This window comes from Rhagoletis pomonella, unplaced genomic scaffold (genome assembly GCF_013731165.1).
Source record: "Rhagoletis pomonella isolate Grant_MI unplaced genomic scaffold, Rhpom_1.0 Rhpom_scaffold_00012, whole genome shotgun sequence".
Lineage (NCBI taxonomy): Eukaryota > Metazoa > Arthropoda > Insecta > Diptera > Tephritidae > Rhagoletis > Rhagoletis pomonella.
Genome location: NW_023458566.1, coordinates 14,041,573 through 14,063,869, shown reverse-complemented (window position 1 = coordinate 14,063,869; position 22,297 = coordinate 14,041,573). Strand labels below are relative to the sequence as shown.

General features: G+C 35.3%; 1 protein-coding gene across 1 annotated transcript in view; it reads right to left on the bottom strand.

Annotated features, from left to right (window-relative positions):
• The window catches only part of LOC118747594, a 111,469-nt gene extending 89,883 nt beyond the window's left edge, over positions 1 to 21,586 (bottom strand). Inside the window, exons 1-2 of the mRNA XM_036481645.1 lie at positions 20,145 to 21,586; positions 7,618 to 7,729 (exon numbers count right to left, since the gene is read on the bottom strand). Coding sequence (XP_036337538.1) covers positions 7,618 to 7,729; positions 20,145 to 20,180 — 148 coding nt within the window. The 5' untranslated portion in view covers positions 20,181 to 21,586. The remainder of the gene's footprint in view (positions 1 to 7,617; positions 7,730 to 20,144) is intronic.
• Between the last annotated feature and the right edge of the window lie 711 nt (positions 21,587 to 22,297).

Sequence of the window (22,297 nt, the reverse complement as noted above, 5' to 3'; positions counted from 1 at the left end):
GAAATTGAAAACAACCTGAACTACGCAGAGTCTAGATGTCATCCAGTCCTGACCTATGTAAGTATTTAAGTATTTAAAGGGTCTAATGCCTAATAATCAGGTATTCTTGAGTGATGTGAAATTTAGAGAGAAAGTAGCTTTGCAAAGCGAACCCTGCAATGTCGAACTCATTTAGAAGTGATTAGCGTGCTGGCCAAAGTCATAAATCTACTTTGACTATCACCAAAAATTCGAGAGTTCCAGTATTTCTATTTTTTGTTTATTCACGTAAGCCACTGAAATAGAACTATAAGAAAATTAAGCTTGCTTCCATTATTTGTGATGGAGGAAAGCCACAATCAGACTTAAAGAAACTCCTCATTAGTTAGAACACCTGTTTTTGGTAATCAGTTAAGGAAACGTACTATTCCTTATTTAGGTTTGGAGGTGTTTTAATTAACGTTAGACTTCAATATATAGCAGCCCGAATAATTGTTTCGATAAGAAAATAACTTTGTAATTTTTAAGAAAACGAAATCAACTAACTACTCCACTGAAGGCAACCACCCCAAATTTCGTACTGTCTCAGCTTCTATGAACTGAAGCGAGCTAAATATAACTCCATCTCTGTTGCATGATAGAAATAACTAAATCAATATACTATGTAAATATAAACCTGGCGTAATTTAGATAACAACGGCTATGTGTATATTTTCCCACACCCGAACCGCTCACATGAAAATACATAAAATTCACAAAAACACCTTGCAAGCGGAAAAGGAAAGCAAACAAATATCCAAAAGCTAAAAAAAAACTAACACACAGAGCAGAGTAAGGAAGGAAAACATTTAATGCACCTCGCTGTAAAATACACATGCGAGTGCTGGGTTGCATATACGCCAACTTGCAACACTTGCATACACAGTTGCACGTCAAAGTAAAAACACTTTCGCTGCAAGAAGAGTAAAGCAAAATCGAGTAAATGGCAAAAAAAAAAAACGTTAAGACACAAAAAAATAAGCATTACGCGCGGTTGCACATGCAGTGGCGCTCAGCTGAAGTGTAGCATATTTCGAAAAGAGGAAAAAATTTACGTAAAAAGTATAAATGTTTTATCGAAGTGGCAACAGTTGGGCGAGAGTGCAACAAATCGTACTTTCAGCAGTGGCGTGTGTATGAAGGTGCGCTTGCATGCAAGTATATATATATACATACATATGTGTGTGTGTGTGTGAGTGTGCTCATACACATTAAAATCACATTCTGTTGCCAGTTGAAACAATTCGCTGACAGAGTATTGCTTCAAAAACTGTTGCAGTGTAAGGTGGAAATATTTTTTTTTTTGTGGCTTTTGTTTAAATTTTTTTTCACCTTTATCAAGTCACTGCGGATATATCTATATAATACCGGCATAAGCGCTACGCTTGCGGGGTGTGTATGTGTGTGTGTGTGTGTGTGCTTACCCTCTGTTATACGCTTTTACTGGTTGCTTTTACTAATATTACCGTTGCAGTCGTTGGTGCAATTTGTGCAAATCAACTGTGTATATTGCGCAATACACAGGCAAATTTCCTCTTACCGAATCGTAAATGTTTTTGCGCGCGCACCTTTAACGACAGGATTTTATGTAGTAAAATCATGCTCAGCAACGGACTTTAAGAAAGTCAATACCTTGGACAAAGCTAGCAAACAATATACGATTGAGATGCGCTAAACGAATTGGGTGGAAATTTCAGTTCATGGCCAGCAGCAGAGGGTAGCTTTTGAATGATCATTTTAAATTTAAGCGACACAAAAGTGTTTATCACTGAAATGTTTCACTGACCTCGCTGGCTCAATAGCTTAGTGCAAGAAGATTTCAATAGAATATTTAATTTTCGAACCAGATTTACTCTACGTTTGACTTCAGATATTCATTTGGTGAGAGATGTTCGATGTATTTTTCCAGGCTTAATTTTTGGACGAGAACAAAAAATGACAGTGCAGATACCGGTTTGTCTGCAAACAAAATTTGACCCTTAACATAGTTGACGGTAATTTGTTTCAAAGTAGTACATCATTCTTCGACCCTTTCGGAAGTACCAACAACCAGAACGGAACTATTATTTCAGGCCTCCTTAAGGCAGCTAATTTCAAAGAAGGTGGTCAACTAATAATAGGTCGCGCCTATCTAATATCATTACGGTGACCATCCGTGCTTTATTTGAAAGGACAGTTCGTTTTTTTTTTAAGGTTCTGTCCTTTGGCTTTATTTATTTTTATAAGTTTCTATTTTGTCCTTTATTTCAAAACTTGATATTTGAAAGTACTTGTTTGATACGTCGACAAACATACATTAATCCCCGGTGGATACAAACTTTGAAGAAAGGGTTTAGAATACAAAAAATAGTTGGAAAGCTCATACTTGCCACTCACTTTGTCGAGGCAAATGTGTTCAGTAATCTTATTGAGTAAAGAAAATAAAAATAGAAGATTTTGCAAAGCTTATTCTGATTTACGGGTAATACTTCGTGTCATAATCACCATAGGTTAGGTTAAGTTAAGTTGGCTGCCACCATAGGTTAGGTTAAGCTTCGCTTCTGCCCATTATGGTACAACTACCTTGACCTGATATGTGCCCCATCTACTTTGCCGTGTAAAGGATTCAGGGTTCACTACTTTTGCATTCACAGCAGAGAAATCGTACGTTGACAAGGCAGTGGTAGAGAAAGTCCTCGATGCGAAAGTACTCGAGAGCCATAGTTCGTTTGAAGAAAGTTTGCTTTTTGGGCAGGAATGATTGACTAAACACAAGTTACTTATCTTGCTAGGTCCTTCCCAATGCTGTTTCGCAGAGTAATATAATCTTCATAGCTAGGTATAAGATTTCGAATTTTATTCTAAAAAACTAGCTTCTCTCCAGGGAGACTTATGCCTATCATCATTTCAGCAAGACTGAAAATTGTCACAAGAAGGATCGAGAGAGCTTCAGATGCTTTGCTAGGGTGGTAGACAAATCACCCTTTCCATTTTGCTTTTGAGGGTTTTTTAGAACAGCGTCCATCAACATACACTGTAAGCCCCAAGAAAATAATGGCCTTTACGCCAGTTATTTACAGCTGCTGCTCTATATGCGGCTGTAAGGCCTCTTTTCAACTCGCAACTTTTTCTTAATATTGCGGTTCTTTAAAATTATGAATATATACATAATAAGACTTTATACAGTATTTTTAATTCAACTTTTATATTAAACAAATTAGCAGTAAGAATTCTCACTGATATCATCACAAAACGCTATGCTTTGCTGAAATGATAAAGTATGTATTTCAAAAGGTTTACTCTTTACAATATGTTGCGAGAAGAAAAGGGGAACCAATTCATTACTTTCTATGTCAATGTCTCAATCTATAAACAAGGCACTTGGGACCTCTCGTTTGCACCACCGCAGCACACCACTCGTAGAAGTCATACATCCTTTGAGGCGGCCCTTGAAGTATTCGGGAGAAAGATTCTGCGGAGCATGCACGAACCCTTTGCGCGGTGGCGATAGATAGCCAAGCTCTATGAGATCCGATACAACGATATGGACATATGTAGTGCTGTAGATTAAGATACAGTGGTTTCGATGGAAAGTTGGACTCTTTCGCATTGCTTCATTCATACCAGGTGACTTTCACAGCGCAAATGCACTAATCGTTATAAGCCGATGGATTTTTATCGCCTCTAAATATTGTATCGTATAAATCAGCCGGCCGACTGTGGGTTTCTAACTTGGCTTCAAAGTATAATTGGTAAAGTAAGGGAAAGTTGTAAGTATTATATCATTTAGAAAGTAAGATAAATGGCATTACTATAACACTTTTCACATGCGTGTGATCCTTAAAAGTCTACGTATTTTTCTGAAAAGTTGGTTATGAGTCTTAAAAGAACCCAGAACTTCCAGCTTATCATCGCCTTCTCTCGGAATTTTAAGTGGTTGGACACCTAAGAAGCCGTCGATCCACATTCGAATCAACAATAGATCTACACACTATACAAAGAGCCCTCCTCAATGCGGCAAATGAACGAAAGACGTTGTCATAATGTACAGTTAAGAATCCTTGGAAAATACGAAAGTGCACTGGAAAGTCGTATTGGCCCTGCAGTTAGTGGTTAGTTTCTAACCTCAGTTCATACATCATGCCATTACAGTTCATCACTGCATCTTCTTCGCTGCCCTTATACCTGAGACATTAAAGAAAATAGTGATTCGAAATCGTCAACATTTTAGCAGCACTTTAAAAAATGTATACCAAAAATTAGTGTTCATAGAGAAAGGCTTCTGATTTTGAAGTGGCGGCCGTCAAATTCCGGTCTTCCTAGGCAGCTTAGAGTTTTGTGAATTTCGGTTCTTAAATTTGCATCTCTTTTCCCAGCTTTTCAACATCACTCACAAGTAAGCGCCTTCGATATCCTAAGCGCTATGAGTATTTTATGATTAGCAACTAAAGTCTACAGAAGACCTAACCCTCGAAACGAATGCAAATTTTTTTCTATAATATTTTCGAGCTGTATTAAATCCTACGAGTCTTACTGCCTCACCCTTCTTCCTCGTTAAAGCAATATTCCTATCTTTCCTACCTTTATTCATCCAGGAAAAAACTACAGCCCCTCTTTGGATAGCCAACGGATCAGAACGAAAATGGACGACCCGCTGAATTTACTCCACTACTTACTTTATTTTAACATACACAGAGAAATTGCATTATAATGGAGAGTACATCATAAAATTTATTTTAAAATTAAAAAAAATTAAAAATGTTTGCGATACATCTTTTCCAGTCCTCCTGGCTCTGTATTAAAATTTCTGCAACATTTTATTTAAATAAATTTTATCAATTACCACTATATTGAACATCCAATCTCCTTGACAATAAGTATATACATATGTAACTGCATATTTTTAAATTAAATCACAGCAAAGTTCAACAAGCTACATAATGACAGGAATACTCTTGTCATACACTTTCACATTCGCATTCACCCATTGGCGCAAATGCACAAGCTTAGGTACATGCAAAGCACGTCCATACACTTGGTGCAAGTACGACTAGGTATGTAGATGTAATTGCAGAAAGTTAAACTTGTACGCTCAGCAGTTAGTTTTTATGTGGCAACTTTGTTGCAACCGAGTCAGACAACAGAGTCAATGCTAATGGCTTAAGTGTTCAAAATGTTTTAAATGTGAATACACTTTGATGCCATTGGCTGTTTGTTGCTGCAACTTTGTCCACTCAGTTGGCAAAGTGTCACAAATCGATGTCATTAAAGTGTTGCTGTAATTAAATTTCAAAGCTATGCTGGTGAAAGGAGTGAACAAAAATAAAAACTAAAATAAGAAAATAATGTAATAAAAGACAAGAAAAAGTGGATGCAAGTAAATGATGTGGGGAAGGTGAGGGAGCGCACGGAGTGCAAAATGTTAAATTGAGAAGTGAAATGGTGGGTGTAGATTGAAGAATGCATTGAACACGGCAACGCATATTAGTAAAGTGTTGAAAGTTATTGAATGAAATTTTAAATGAGATATATTTAAGCAACTCCTTGTGACTCGAAGACTTGCTGTACACTTGTAATTTTATACCTAATAGCTTCTGTTCCATAACATAATTTTGTTTCATATAAATGCGAAATTGTTACTTTTTATTCAAAATAAATGAAAAAAGTCGATTTGCTTAAATTTGTAAAATGTGAAATACTTTAAAATTATTTGCTGTAAATATTTCAGAACCCGTTCCGATTTAACGTTAAAATAACTAATTAACTAAGTAGCGTTTGATTATGAAGAACAGGTAGGTATTTTCTAAATAAAGCTTTTTTTCGAGAAAAGGCTTTCTTTATCTTCTGTCGTTAAACACTGGTATTTGTAAATTTTCATTTAACCTGTGATTAAATTGAACAGCAGCTTTTTAACTAAGAGCGACCCTCTTCAAGAGTATTTTAGAAATAAAAATTACATTAATTTTTCTCTCGGTGTCAAACCCATGTTAATGTATTTCATTTAACTTGCCAATTAAAATGACTTAAAATTTCTAAACAGGTGACAACTTTCATACAAAATATTTTCGAAATAAAGATTTATGGTTTATTACCCATATTTGATGTACATAAATATCATTTAACTCCTTATTTAGATTGATTCTGAATTTCTAGAAGGGTGACAATCCTCTGCGAAAATATAAATATAGAAATAAAACCTTCATAAATTCTTCTCTATTCACACCTATCCATGTGTATTAAAAGGTAATGGAAATTTTTAATCAGGTGGCACCCCTATTCAAAATTTATTTAGTATTCAAGCTTACCTAAACTCGTATTGTTTGATACCCAAATTATTTAAAATATATCATTGAACCTGTTAATCGAATTGATTTTGAATTTCTAAATATGTGGCAACCCTCTAATAAAAATTTTCTAAATAAAACTCTCTTAAATTTTTTTATACACATATTAAAATATGTAATTTACCTTGTTATATAAATTGATTTTGAATTTCCAAACAAATGAAAAGCCTAATTAAAAATATTTTTGAAATAAAGCTTTCTTAAACAATTATCGTCCGATATTTGTATTATAATCTTTGATTTAGCTTATTGATTAAATTGATTCTAAGGTTTTGAAGAGTTGGCATGCTTCTTCATAAATATTTTCAAAATAAATTGTTTTTGTACTCTTAACTTAGACACCCACGTTGTTGTTATATGTTGTATTTAACTAATTAATTAAATAATTTGAAATACTGAAATACAAAAGATTATCCTATCTGTTATCTGCGCTTATAAGCTGTCTGTCCGCAGAATTTCATTGAAACGCGTTCAAGTATTTTAGCGTGAAAGAGCAACAAACATGCTCACACACTAACAGCCAGTTTCACCAAACTATTTAAGTAGAAATTAACTTTAATTTAATTTTGTATTTAATTCTCATTTAAATAATTTTCAGTTTCAATAAACTATTTATTTAAGTGAGTAAAAAGTGGTTGTAAAACAGACTACGACTAGCTTTCGCTTTCATTTGTACTGAGAGCTTTTGAAAGCTTTGGCACGCTGTGTTGTAAAAGCAGGGCTGGTATACAAGTAAGCAGCAGATACACAATGATCAGGTGATTAAACGTGTAACACCTCTGAGTGTGGTTGTTCTGATTTAACTTTTATTTAAGTGCAGAGCATAGGTCACTTAAATCAAAATTAAAATTGATTGGTGAAACCGAAAATTCGAAAATTTTCACTTAAATAATTTGGTGAAACTGGCTGTTATTCACAAACTTTACCCTTTTACATATCGACGGATGAACGGAAGATCGACCTTCATATCTCAGCAGCCGGTTCGAAAATGCGCTACAGACCATCTAAGTACCAAAGTTTAGTAAGATTTTTAAATTTGAAAATTCCTTTAAACAATACAAATGGTTCTAGATTCAGCTACACAGTTTTTTTTTTGTTTTTTAGTTACTTTGTGGACTTCATTTTTTCTTTTAGAAAGCAAAGTGCATATTTTCGTTGCAACCTTTTAACACTTTCTCGTAGCGTTTCAGAAAACTGTTGTTTTGATATCGTAATATTAATTTGTATTCTTCTTACCCTTTGCAACAACTAAAAGAATTAACTATTCGCTACTCACCTCTATCCTGCGCTGTCAGCAATGACGATGACAGTGTCTGCTTCAGCTTGCCGAAGGTGCCGCCAGCATCGGGTTGATTCTGTGTGGATGGCGTCTCATCTGTGGCGACCATCTGAAAGCGAAGGAGATAGAGAGAAAAATGGTTGAACAGTAATATGAGTAAGTGTGGCTGGTGGAGAAAAAAAAAGAAAATACATTTAATTTTTTTTATTTTCATTCTCATTTTCATTCTCATTTTAAAAACTGCAAGTAATTGAAAAATTGTGATGAAAAACGAAGTAGCAAACGGAGAATGATGCGCTGTTGCTGGCGTTGATGGGTTATTTGGAATTCAATGTTTTTTTTTGTTTTTGTTTCGTGCTTCTACTTTTTCTCCCTTCTCCCTACTCCTTTTATTGTTTTTGTTGATGCGACACAGGTGCATCATTTTAATTAAATTTTTGCAAAAAAAAATAAAAAATAACAGAAAAAATGCAGCGCACCGGATCCTTCAACAGCGGCCATAAAAATGCTATAAAAGCCAGTTGTGTGAAAGGAAAATTTTTCCTGCCAATCAAAGTGCGAAGCTGGTGAGTAATGTGTTGTGCCTCGCGCACTCACAAGCCAACGCATTTTGTTTGTATGTCACTTTGTTGCTTTGACTTTTAGCTTTGGACCCTTTTTATTTGTATTCTTTTTATTCTATGCTTTTGTGCTTTTGTTGCATTCATTTTTAGTAGCCATTTACTTGATTTTCGCTTCTCTTTTCATTGGTTGCCTATCACAAACACACCTGCGACAAATTAACTGTACGCATGTGATACCAAAGAGTCCCACACACACACACACGCACTCAAGTTATCATCATACGAAAGTGTAAGTAAGAATGTAAGCTTATCCCCTAAAAAAGGACTGCTGCGCTACAATAAACTTAGCGCGCGCATGACACCGTTGCAGAGATAAGCGTCAGAATACAAAAAAAAATAAATAATAATACAGCTTGCCTATTACCTTGCTAAATTGTCCCTATGTTACACATGTGTGGGAGTGCTGAACCCACGATATATGTACATGCTTATATGTATGTATGTATGTGTTCATCCATTAGACATAAAAATACTTTGTGGATAGATAATCGTATATTTTATCGCTGCTAAAGGACATTTTTATGATGCAATAATTTGGGTTGAAAAATTGAAAAAAAAAGAATCGAGGAAACATTTGTAGTACATACAAACGTCTACTATATATATGCTTGCGTATTGACAGGAAATCAACATTGAATAAATGTAAAGGAAGTGGCTTCGTTGGTTTTGCTACTTTTTGTGCGTGTTTTAGCTTTTACCCCTTTTCAACAATAAGATTAGATTAGATTAAATTTAGTTAGAGGTTCGAAACTATGTTACAAGTGTTGGAGTATGTTCGCATGCCGAAAGCGCCCTTCTTTCATTTCCTTGTTATTTCATTTCGTCATCGTGGACATACATACGTATGTACTTCAGTAGATACAATATATTTTTGTATGTAGTTAAATAAATTGAAATATGTATTTGAAGAGAAGATTATAACAAGCATCATAATACATAGTGGTGCTATAAAGTGTGTAGAAAGAGAGTTGAGGAGCAAAAAGTAATCAGCAGCCACGTACCGCGACTAACCTGAACGAAACGATAATCCCAAATAATCAATTTAAGAGTCGATCCGTGAGGTAACGAGTACTTGAATTGGTTTGTTTGTCCGCTAAGAAGAATCAGGCAGGCAAGAGCGGTCCGATGGTGGAACGCTAACTTGCCAAACTTTGAAAACAATCCAGGAGACTTCTGAATACGGCTTTTAAAACCCGAAAAGAGGAGGACTGGTCACTATAGGCATTGTCGATGATCCACTGTGCACATTTTTTTTTTGTTTTTTTTTTGAAAATTAAGATAGTACAGAATATTTGCTCTGCCGCTGTTCCGGCCTTCGCCAGACTTAGTTGGTAAATTTTTGGGTCGGATGTATTGTGAGTGAACGAGGTACATTCTTTTTCCCTCAATAGACAACTAAGATTCATAAAGGAGTCTGGTAAGCTTGCAGAGGACCAATGAATTCCAACACCACCTGCATGCATATATCGCTTTCCTCTAAATCCTGTTACACTACAAAAATGACTGTCCACTGTTTGGAGAAAGTTATTTTTGCTAGTTTTTCCGGCTGCCCCCAATTTCATTACATTCAATTGCAAGTTGTGTTGACCTTGACCTGAATGTTGTTGATAAGATTGCTAATCAGCTTTCGTTAAAAACTCGAAACGTAAAGAGTTGAAAAGCGGAAGCAGTAAAATGGCTAATAAAGTGGGGTTTTTTTTGAAAACGCTATTGGACTTTGTGAACCCACAGAGTGAAAATATGTTTCTACTTTTTCCAAAGCAACATTAAAATCCCCAAACAAATTTAAGAACAGTTTACCGGACTTTTCGAAACTTCCTTTCCTTGCCATTTGTTTTGTTTTTAATTTTTCGTGATCGCTTGGGCTTTTCCTAACTTTTCAGCGTTAGTCGTCTTGCCGTGGCGAGTGGGCTTAAATGGTGTCATGGTAAATTACACAGTGTGAAGAGTACCATGTCTCCTTGAACTAGGAGGGAAGCCTGGTATTGCAGCCGCCTTCGGTAGTACTCCTCAATAAGCCAAGCCGGACTGTTGGTGTACTGCCGGGAGCGACAATGTCAGTAGAACCGTACGAACACTACCCAAGCCAAGGTGTGCAGGCAACTGTGCCGATGGATGAATGGCCAGTGGGTAGAAAAAAATGGCTGGTCTCTTACGGTCCCCTCCGATGCCCGGGCAAGCGTGGCAACTCTTTTCAAAAAACTAAAAGCAGTTTGCAGAGTTTCTACAGAGACCAAGCGCTTTAATTTGATGTCTCATTTTCTTAAAATCGGGTAAACGATACAGATCTTTTGTTCTGGACAAAAAACCCCTTCGCCTATTATAGATACATATATTTAGATAATTCTTCCGTTCTCTTCTCACAAGTCGCCCAGATAGGATGGTAATTGCAAAGCTGTTGTCTTGTGAGGGAATCAACCCACGCTAATATCCTAAAACCGTAAACGGCAAAGTGAAATTAGCTATTTTAACGTCTACATTATATCTAGTATATTCGTAAAATAAGTCGTCAAAGTAAAACCAGTTAAACCAACACTTGATGCTGTCAGCCACTTGCACAAATACATACATACATAGCTAGAATCTTAAAATGGCTCTATAACACATTTTGCTTAAGCAGTGTAGCGAGAGTGCGGATTTTTTGCACCAGTTACCCACACTAGCACACAGACCGCGAGCATCATGGCGTTTGTAAATATTTGCGCTCATTTATTTCAACATGTACTTATATATGTATACACACACCTATATTGCAAATATATGTAAATCACTATCCTATGAGTACATGAAAACCAAAGACGCCTTTTACTCAAAGCAAATTTAGATGCTTCTAAGAAGTTGCCGCATTAAGGATGTCAGTCTTGTTGAAAAAGGTAGATCCCCCTTCCACTAGCATTTACATACACTTTCCTAATCTACTCAACACTTTTGCTGGTTTATCGCCGAAATTTACAAATTCGACAGCATTCACTTTGTTGTAAACTCAGTGTTTGTGTTTTAGATTTATGCCAACACGTTGCTTTGAGCAGATAAGTGAATATTCTAATCCGGAAGGCGTTGAAAGTTGTGCAAGATGCGAAAGCCACTGCGTTTAAGTGGAGCGAGCGCAGCTGTCTGTGGTGATGGCTGAAAGGGGGAACACGCTTTCTTTCAAGTTTATAAAGATCGTGTAAATCAAAATCAATAATGGTATTCACAGCTTTATGGTTATTAAGTTATTAGGTTATAGGGTTATGTGATTAATGTTTTCGCGGATATTTTATAACCGAAAGCTAGAAAAAATGTGATTCTAAAAGTTCTCGAGAATAAAAATCCCCTAAAAAAATTAACTTAATTTTAAAATTACTTTTAAATAAATATTAAGCAATAAAAAGTACGCCATACATATTCATACGTTTCCACGAGAAGCAAGGTTTGCCCTAGCTCAACTAAGCTCAACCGAACTGGTGTCATCGGATTGTCAGCTATTTATATATACGAACATGCGTGACTTAGACGTGGCCTTATTTATGTTAAGTGCGGGATACAATGGGACTGTATTTTCAGCGGCGTTCTTTATATCTTGTCAACTGACTCACTACCTGTTAAATTTAACGGCTTCAGTATCTACGCCCAGCTCTGTGCGGATGATGTGCCCTGCCTCACCTGAAGTGAAATAGGAGTCGTTACAGTCATTTTTGCAAGTAAAAAAGGGCGCAGCTTTCTTTATTTGAAGTTTTATGACTTTAATACCCGTTCGAAAATTCTCTAGACTGAGATTTTCTCGACATTGCCAAAATAAGTTTTGGCATTGGAACCCCTTCTACTAATAACCTATTCGGGCGCTTAATAAATTTTCTTAACGATCTGAGATAATCACTTCTGGTGCCTGGCCGGGCACTACCATGTAATACCTTGACTTGGTTAACTAGTTCAGGTGATAGGAAGAGTTTCTCTAGTACTTTTACGACGGCAGCACCATGAGCGTATCTGCCAAACAAAAGCCTTAAAAGGCTAACCTTGACCGACACAGAATAGGTTGTCCTGAAATTAATTGCTCTTCCCAGAGACGGGGTTGGGTCCAGAATAATTGTTTTCCTTTGAGATAATTACTTTTGGTGCTAGGCAGATTTAATGAATTGAGGATCTTTTTAGCAGTGACTGGACTGGCTGTATCCTATCAAATCCTACCAGCAGTAACCAATTCTTTTGCTGGCAAGTTTTTAGAGACAAGGGTTTTCTTGATACCTCCACGACAAACTCTGGCAAGTGACAGCCATGAAATAATAAACTATCAGGGCACTCGGTATTTCTTCCGAAGCTAAACTTTCTGTACCAGAGGTAAGACTAACTGTAGCATACAACAACTCACAGATTTTCATTTCTGCAGCTTAACACCTTGACTTGGGCAATTGATTCTGGTGCTGGCTAGATATTCCTGACAATGATTTCCTTGTCACCGCCAGGACAAGCTCTGGCAAGCAACTACGACACAGTGATCAACTTTAAGGGCACTAAGTATATTCTCTAAACCTAAATCATCTCTGTATGGGTTTTCTGGTAAGTAGTTCAACAGAATCACTGGACAGTGGCTGCTTAGAGCCATCGTTACCTTTGTGCCTAGCGCCTCGATAGTTTACCTTGTCGGGCGCTAGACGGAAGAAAGCAAATCTCACTAGGCGCCTGTCCAAAATCGAGATTTACTTCCGGCTAGGTATGTATGAAAACAAATTTGAATTTGTGGGTTTATGTCTGATGAATTTTATTACACATAAGCCTTTGTTACTGTAGGCATCTTTTTCTCTTGTTTTTTTTCTTGTTGAGCTTAAAAATAAAACATTTTGGGAAAACACATACACACTTGTTGCACGTCTTTCTATTAAATAAACTAGTCTAACCAGTAAGTTTGCTTAAGCGTAAACTATTTACACTCACCAACTCTTTTAACACTGCATACACCAGACACTTGCGTAAAGTAATAACTACTCATTTAATATAATAAACTGTACTGGAGTACGAATGGATGAAGTGTTGTCGAATTTAAAAGCTCATTTATGTACATATATCTACCCTCTTCATCGCAGAGCTGATGTGTTGCCACTGCCTAATATTTTTGTTTCAAATATTTGTTTTTTTTTGCAACTTTTTAGTTTTTGTTAACTTTCATTTTCAAACAAAGAAACTAGAAAAATATAAAACAAATATATACATACATACATGCATACATAAATAGTAAATGGAAAATGAAAATCTCGCCACACAAAAAGTCGTGAGCAACTGCGAGTAGCATTTAATGCTGAGAGTAAACACGTTGCAATTCAAATCGAACACACACACACAGCAACAACTGTTCACATATCCATGTGCGTGCTTGCGAGCACCAGGTCGTATACGTAATACGCCGTGTTGCTAGGAAGCTCAAAGCTGTGTGGCCTTTGAATTTCCACACATGTTAGCGCGTGTGTGCACTTTGTATGCATTTCCGCGCTGGCAACGTGTCCACCACCCACACACACAACTAACGCACATGCATAAGTTGTTAATTAAACTTGAATGCGAGTCAATTGCTGGAATTTAAGCGCTTCTGCGCCTTGCAATTGGCGCCAGCACGTTGGAATTCAGAAATTGTGAAAATCTGCATGCGAGCTGCTACCTGTTTTGTAAGTTTTTGCATACAATTTTTGCCTGGAATTGTTGCGACATTTGTTAATTTTTCTATTTCAGATTGTCATTTGGATTCTCCCAATTCTAGTTCGCTGATCTAAGGATTGCTTACGAAGCGAGCTGTTAGCCACAGCTACATATATATTTAAAATAAATATTTATTAAAACAAAACGTTGAATAAGGGACACTTTAGGTGATTCATATTTGTTAAACAAAACTGGCGTTTGTGAACCTAATAGCGTTTTCTTTTCTGCCGACAAATTTGCCATCTCAGTGCCCTCTACGCACAAATACTAAGGCGATGGCAATTAAAAGGCAGTATTTTTTGTTGAAAAGAGACGCCATAAGTATTTAATTGGTATTTAGAATAGTTAGATGTTTGGAGAAATATTCTTCTCAACACAATTTACCGCTAGATGGCGCTGTAGTCGAATTATAAGCAAAAGGCGTAAATACTGTACAATTTCGTTCAAAAGCGTGTACTGGATTCGGGACACAGTGACCGCTCGCACTGAATCTCTATTTTACAGCTTGCTTGACATTTCACTTAATTTTCTTTAAAAGCGTGAAAAAACATAGCAGTTGGGTCCAACCGAACTAAGAGACCAGCACAATAAATTCCAGCAAAGTTGGGTTGGATTAGCTACACTAGCTCGAACCGACGCTTATAGGACAACTATTCGAAAAGCGAGAAAGTGTAGTGTTAGTTGCGAACAATCCATTGGCGATTCCGGCACTCAAGGCGTATACCGAGCAAGACATTTGAGAGCCGAAGCCAGAAATCTTCTCCAAGGTCTTATAAAACTGGGTTTAGATTATACGCTACTGAGAAGACAGTCCAGGCAGCCAAATAAATGAAAAAGTGTTCCGTAAATAATGGGAATATTTGTTCTTTCAGATGAACTTATAATATACCGAAAAAATATATATATTTTTAAACAGAAAGCACTATATGGACCACCATGTATGTGGTCTCACGGGTTAGGAAAACACAAAAAAACGTGTCCTAGTATTGCTAGGCTACATGGGATTGGTGCCAATTAAAATTTCAGCTGAGATACCACGTCAATCTTTCTTAACTTATCGCAACCAGCTCATTTAGTCTGAAATCTTGAGCGGCTGCCGCATTTTAAACTCCTCTAACTCAATCACTCCCTGAGAAAAGCTTGTAACAAATAAGTTATTTTTTATTATTATTTCGTATAAATTAAATGCCTGAAAGTTTCAGCCTGTCTTTCTGCAAAATTCATCGTGGTGACTTCAATATTTCAGAGTATATACCGACCGCGATGAGATCTATTATTGGCTGTGGAAAAATCTCTTCTGTTCAAGATGAGTAGTTTCTGTGGCCACGAGACAACCCTCTAAAAACTTTCCAAATGTTCGAACTAAATATTTCTTAATATTGATTCGTTTCACCTCCGTATTTTTATAATTCACCTAACTTTTGCATAAGTTAATTAAATTAGACCTTTCAAATGGGTGGCAGCCCTCTTCAAACGTATTTTCAAGCTAAAACCTTGTTAGCACTCCATCGTCTGACATTGCGATACATATTTTTTTAATTAACTGACTGAATTTGATTTTTTAAACATGTGGCAACTCCGCTAAATATAGTTCAGAAATAAATATTTTTCAAATCACCTTAGTAAATAATTTGAATTTAGCTTTTTAAACAGGTGGCTACCCTCTTTCAAAGCCTCAAAAATATGCTTGCTATTCAAGCAAAAGATTTCCTCCCATCTTTCTTCTGACATCCATATTGTGATATTTTAATATAAATTGTGTATAAGTTATATATATTGGTTGTAGAAATAATAAAAACGCCTTATTTTATTTCTTTTTATTTTATTTTATTTTTATAAAAGTCTAACTTATTTACTCAAAGTACGCGTAAACCAACATTCCTAATTATGCACTAATAACTATATGCAGCTATATGTATGCAGATATTCTTATAACTGACTGCTCTTGGCAATAGCTATTCAATGGTTTCTTTTAACAAGAAATTTACATAAATGAATTTTGCTTCATGAATGACTCAATAAAATAATTTACAGGCATTACGTTTTGTAAACAATTTTTACTCTACTACTACCAGCTAACCAGATGGATATTAAATTACATTAAATATTGCGCCCATTCATATTTACCAGTGCCAGCGAAAATTTGAAAACTCTGCTGATGTAAACTGAAATCGTATTGATAAATTGATTAATTGGCATTTGATGCGTTCGCTAATGAGAGTGTTTAGTTTGGAATTGCGTACATTTTGACCATTGCTGGGTCTTGACATCAATCATTGTAATTATGCATGCACATATGTACACATACATACATACATATGTACATACATGTCCTTTATTTATTATGTAAGCAAGGACAAATGGGAATTAATTTGCATTCACGTGTTTGTGCAAACAAATAATTAGCTAAGTATGTACATATATACATACATGAGCATGCGTTTATCAAAATGTGTGAATAGAGAGGTATTCAGGTGGGAGTAATTAGCGAGGTGTGTATCTTCATCTGCATAAATAGTGTCAGCAGGTAGATATATATGTATGTAAGCATCGCGTATATATTTACTGTTCACGCTGGAAAAGTAAATATTTGAAAATGGTAGATATACATACATACATATGTGTAGTTTTTATAATTTTTCCACGATTTGGGCCAGACAACCATTTTGGCTGATTATAATATTGGTTAGTGCGGGCATCTTAGACAGTTCATACTTATGTACAAATATACGTAACTGAAATATTAGTCAGCGCAGGTTTAAATATTGTTCGCTTCTGTTGGAAATTTGTGACATAAATTAGCTAGATTAAAATATTTGTATATTTGCGCCAAAATATATAAAATATTTTTCACTCATCCTAATTGAAAGTGGTTGGTCAGTTCTGATATAAATATTACTGAGACTTATTCAATTTAAGTAAGTTGATGAAGAATGTGATCGTAAAGAGCCTCTCATTTCCAGTTGGGAAAAGTGTCGGAAAAAAATATATAAATCTGCGGAAAAATTCCGAAATGTTAAGCAGAAAAAATTCGCGAAAAAATGCCCAAAATAATCAAGGAAAGTAAAACAACTTTCAGAAACTTGAAGAATCCAAAAATTACCGAATATTTTAAGAAAAGTCTCGAAGAAATGATAAAAGGTTATGAAATATTCACGAAAAGTAAGATCCGACAAATACCAAGAGAATCTTGAAGGGTCCCACAAAAAAAAAATCTCAGCAAATTTTTAAAAGTCTCGAAAAAATCGAAAATAAAACACCATAATCCTGAAAATTTGTGAAATGACCTTTAAAAGTCTAGAATGGGTGCAAAAAATAATTATTTAGTCCCAAAAATCGCGAAAATTTAAACACTAGAAAAACGAAAGGTCCACATAAATCCAAAAACAAAAAAAAACACTTGAGAGAAGCTTCTAGAAAGTTTCGGAAAATAAACTACAATGAGGTTCGTACTACCAGTCCGTAGGACTTGGGTTCGATCCCTGGTCTGATCGAAATCGAAACTGGGAAATACTTTTTCTCTAACAGCGGACGTTCCTGCAGGCAAAACTCCGAGTGTATTTCTGCCTTGAAAATTCTTTTCTTAAAACCATTTGCCGGTCATAGTCGACGTAAAATTGTAGCTTAGCCAAAAGCTTAGCAAAAATGTAGGCACCGAATTATTATTATTAAAAAGTAAAAAGCAATAATGATGGTTGCCATACTTAGAAGTGAACAGGGAACCTATAGTCCTCGCCTCTGGCTATAAGGATTATAAATTTGAGGCGCCACAAAGGAAACTTCCGCAGAAGGGCCTGCAATTTGAAGCTCTTATTACTACATAATTTAGTCAAGTTCGATTATACTTGCGCTTTTGTTATCGTTTTTAATTTTTTTATTCTGATGGGAAAACTCACCTCAAAATATCCCGTTGATATCTCTTAATTTCTATTAGCTACGAATTGGAAATTTATATGGAGACCGCTTGTAATAAATAAGGCAGATTAAATATAATATTTGTCGTTTGTTTAGAATTTTGAGTACTATTTACATATGTACATATCTACAGATATTGGAAATATGCCAAACAAATCAAGCAAGCACATAACTTATCATGCGAAAATTTCTCTTCGGGCCCTCCCCTTTTTTTTGTTTATAATTTTATTCTACTGTCTTGCGGTTACTTTGTAAATCCAATTTCATTTATATTTGAATACAAAACTAACAGCACACAAATTGCTTTGGCAACTAACTAAAAGCAAACGGCCTTTTGGGAAACATGTATTTATATTTGCTTTTACGCCAACTTATGTTTTTCTTTGAAAACTTTACTCAATCTCCCAAACGCTGATGCCGCTGCTCTTACAAGGACTTCATTTTGAGTTAACTGTATATTTGAATTCAAAATTTCATCGATTTATTATTGCCAAAGTTACTTTTTCAAGTATGGTTGGGGGGAGTACAAGCAATATAAGCTATGGTACTGCTGCATTATGTTGCTCTGTTTACTTTGTGTTTTATTTGACATACAAAATTATGCAACATTGACAATATTGCCAAAGTTTGCCGCCCACGTACAAACACCTGTGTACATTCACAATAACGTAAGATAATAAAAAACGAAATAGTCCTAACCTTACAGCAGATAATTCTTTATAGCAGTCGTTTTTTTTGTTGCTGTTCTTGTTGTTTTATGTATTTAGGTAAGCATGTCCAATAAAAAGTTTCAATAGCATTTTTATACGTAACGAAAACACTAGGCACGGGGACCACTGGGCGTATGCGTAACTTTTTGATGAGAGCGCGCCAAGGTAAGGTCATAGATTTAGTTTAAGATATTTTGAGATTTTTTACGAGCACCCCCAGGTGTAGTTGTAGACATATTGACAAGCGCAGCCACACACACATACATACATATGTATGCACCCACTACGCGTTGAGAGGCTGATATACATAGTTATTCATTGAATTGAAGAGAAGTGCATATAAAATATTTTGAGTGGGTGCTAAATTATCCCGATAAAAGCTAACTTTTCTATTATGTCATAATGAATTTTAAGTCTTTATTTGTTGTAAAAATAACAGTTATGAATAAAGACTGCGAAAATAGCTACTTCTATACCCGATTGGATCATAAAAAAGTACTCAGGGCCATATTTGAAGTCGTATGATTATTTTGCATCATCAAATTTATGCTCGTTTACAGCACTCAACTTTTTCAAATAATTGTATATGTATATATTTATTTAGTTTAAATTTTTAACTGTACTATTTTCTCAGTGTATGATTGCCTAAATATTTTCAATAAAGAAAGAAATGGACTGGTATGTAACTAAACACTATGATTGTTCGCAAAAAAAAAAGTGAAAAAGCAACGGCAGTTTTTATATATGGCAATTTTTAAAGGAAAAAATTCACAAAAGACCGGCGGCAAAAAATATTAAAAAATCAACAGGAATTTTTAGCTGCATATTGTTGATTACACTTAAATTCCATGGGCTATAAAACTGCCTATCCAAAATTGTGTTAAAAATTCAGAGTAAAAAGTTCGAAATTTAGATGAAAATTTTTGGAAATTTTCGAATTTTATATAGGTTGAATGTTTAATTTTTATGGGTTTATTTAAAGCGCAAACAATTTCATTCTACGAAAAAAAATGCAAAAAAAAATCTTCACTTGAAAAACGTCGTGAATATTAAGAAAATTATCAATCGGTTTTTGAGTCATTGTATTTTTCTAAAAAAAACTCCAGTTCAAGTTTTTTCAATTGAAGTTCGGTGGTTGCCTTTAGTTCCATCACTCGTTAGTATGATCTCAAATACCATGTCATAAGTTAAATAAAAAGTGCCTTAGTAAAAATTTTAATTTTTATTGAAAGAACTAAAAAAAAATAAACAAAGCTATTGTTTTTATTCAATTAACAAAAGAAAAAGTTATTGGTAGATATTTTCCGTGTTTGGTAGATTTTCTCAGGTGGATGGTAAGTATTTTATTTCCGGCAGTGGCAACCCTGCTCTTGAACACAAAGTACGAGTATGCACATATATATATATTTAATAAAAAAAGTGTGGAAATATATAAACTTGTATTCCCCTTTAAACGTCACCATCCAATAGCTGACAAACAATATAATCTCATCATTAGACGAATCAAAGGTCTACGCGCTCAAAGAATCTACATTTTCGTATCCCTCGTAGCTGCCTTCAAAGCTAATTAATTCAATGTTTGTGCGATGATTAGTTAGAAACTCACCTTTTTCATGAATGTCATTACATTGGTGGGCAACATTTTGACGACCTCTACTCGCTCTCCGCCAATGTTTGTGTGCAGGTTGAATGTGGATTTTAGATTTCAGATTCCTTTTTGGCGCACTTCACACGTTGCCAGCGATGAGGGTTTATTAACACTTTAATGCCCCAAAAGCGTCCAGTTCGTTGCAGCCAATTTACAAAAGGTTGAACAAAAACGCTGTTTTGTTTTTGTTTTTTTACGTTTTCGCTCTCCTTTTTTGTTTGGTTCCTCGATTTGAATACGCACGAATGCACAGATTTTTAATTATGACAATGCTGATGTGCGACTGTGCGAGGTAAAATAACAGTACATATTTGGAAAATTAAAAAATTTCATTCACTTCACTTTGTTATGAAAAATGAGGTCAGCTTCAATGCAAACACAATTGGTCAGCAAAAAAAAGAGTGCAGCACAAATGAAAGGTGTGGACATGGTTGGCGTAACAATACCACCACTCACACCAGTCCCGTAGGGTTGCATGCTGCCTGCCGGCCACTCACTTAACGGTGGCGAGGAGGTTAACGCGTTGAGTAACTGTATTTAATGGGTGTGAAAGTTCAGCTGCATGAGCTGTTGGTTCGGCACCGCTTCCTTCTGGTCTTTTTTTTTGGCGAATTTATTTATTTTATTTTTTTTTTCGTATGGCTGGAAATCCGCGAAATGCGCAACAGAAACACATACAAATTTTAGTTGCCGCTACTCAATCAGCTACTATCGTGGCTGAATTTTACTGCATTTTACCGTTCTCGAGCTGCAGCAACGAACAAAAACCCAGTCTTGCAGCTGCAATGCCGTATCCGCTTGGTCGTACTTCGGACCACCGAGTACCCGAAAAGCAGTGGGTGGTTTGCACCTTTGCTCTTAGCTCCAGTAAACTTCGTTGATTTCGTTCATACAAATAGTATTTACTGTTGCATTAACTGTACAAAGCTTTTATGTTTGTATGTACATTCTTCATTACAACTATTGTTGGCTGAGCTGCCTTTTGTATTATTTTAAAAAGCATACTTTTCCGCATTCAATTACTTTTAACAGTGAAATGTTTACAACATCATTTGAGTAGTTGCTTTACTGCTTCTAATACCGCTTGGCTGCTTTAATCACTCCACTCACTTCTGCGGTTCCTGCCTGCCTTTTTTTTTTGCCGCTGCCTTTTACTTTCACTTTTATCTTCTTTTCAAAGTCACTTTAATGTGCGATTGTTTTTTTTGTGTTTCTCAATTTGCACTTAAGTCCATTCAACATTTTCATTTCACTGTGTTTATGGTATTATGAAACTTTTCGTATAAAAAAAATTTCGCTGCTAAAATGTATGTTAAAGCGAAAGCTTACTGGTTTTTTTTAAGATCTTTTTGTACCAAAATAATGTTTTTCATCCGCTGGAATGTAGTTGGAATATTTTTCGTGCTGAAATAAAAGAGAAAAAGGAAAAAAAATTAGCTTCTTTGTTTTGCGTATAATTAAAGTTTCTATTTTAAGATGTGCTAATTTTAATGCATATTTTGGCTATGGTCCGCGCCTTTGTCTGCCTGAATAGTAGTAGTGCAAAAATATTTCAGAACTAAATAATGCAATTTTTTTCAAAGTCAGTTTTCTCACATATTTGTCACACCGAAAATATTAGCTCAAACACTTTTCCTTCCATGGTCTGGCCATAGGTTTTTATCACCTCAATCATCTTAATAATAAGGAATGCTTAAATGTTTCTACCCTATTTATATTTTTGCCACTGTATCTACAGCTTATGTTTTTCATATCCTTCAATTTTTTTTAGGTAATTAGTACTATTTTTTATAATTCCACTAAATCCAAGTGAGAATCATTTCATTAAAAAAAAATAAATTGTTATAAAAACCTTAAAAAAACTTGTTGACAAGAATAATGACTGCAACATAGCGAGAGTACCAGTTTGACATAATAAAACATAACCAAAGATCATAAAAAATAAGAATGCTGCCTATGTTTATGGCTTCCTTATATTCTATTTTCTTTGTGATAACGAACGTGCTGGTAAATTTGTCCCAAAAATTGTCTTTAGGCCAGAGTACAGGAATATTCATGCTAAATTAATAGACAAAACACAGAAAATCGAAATTTAAGCGGTACAAATATGA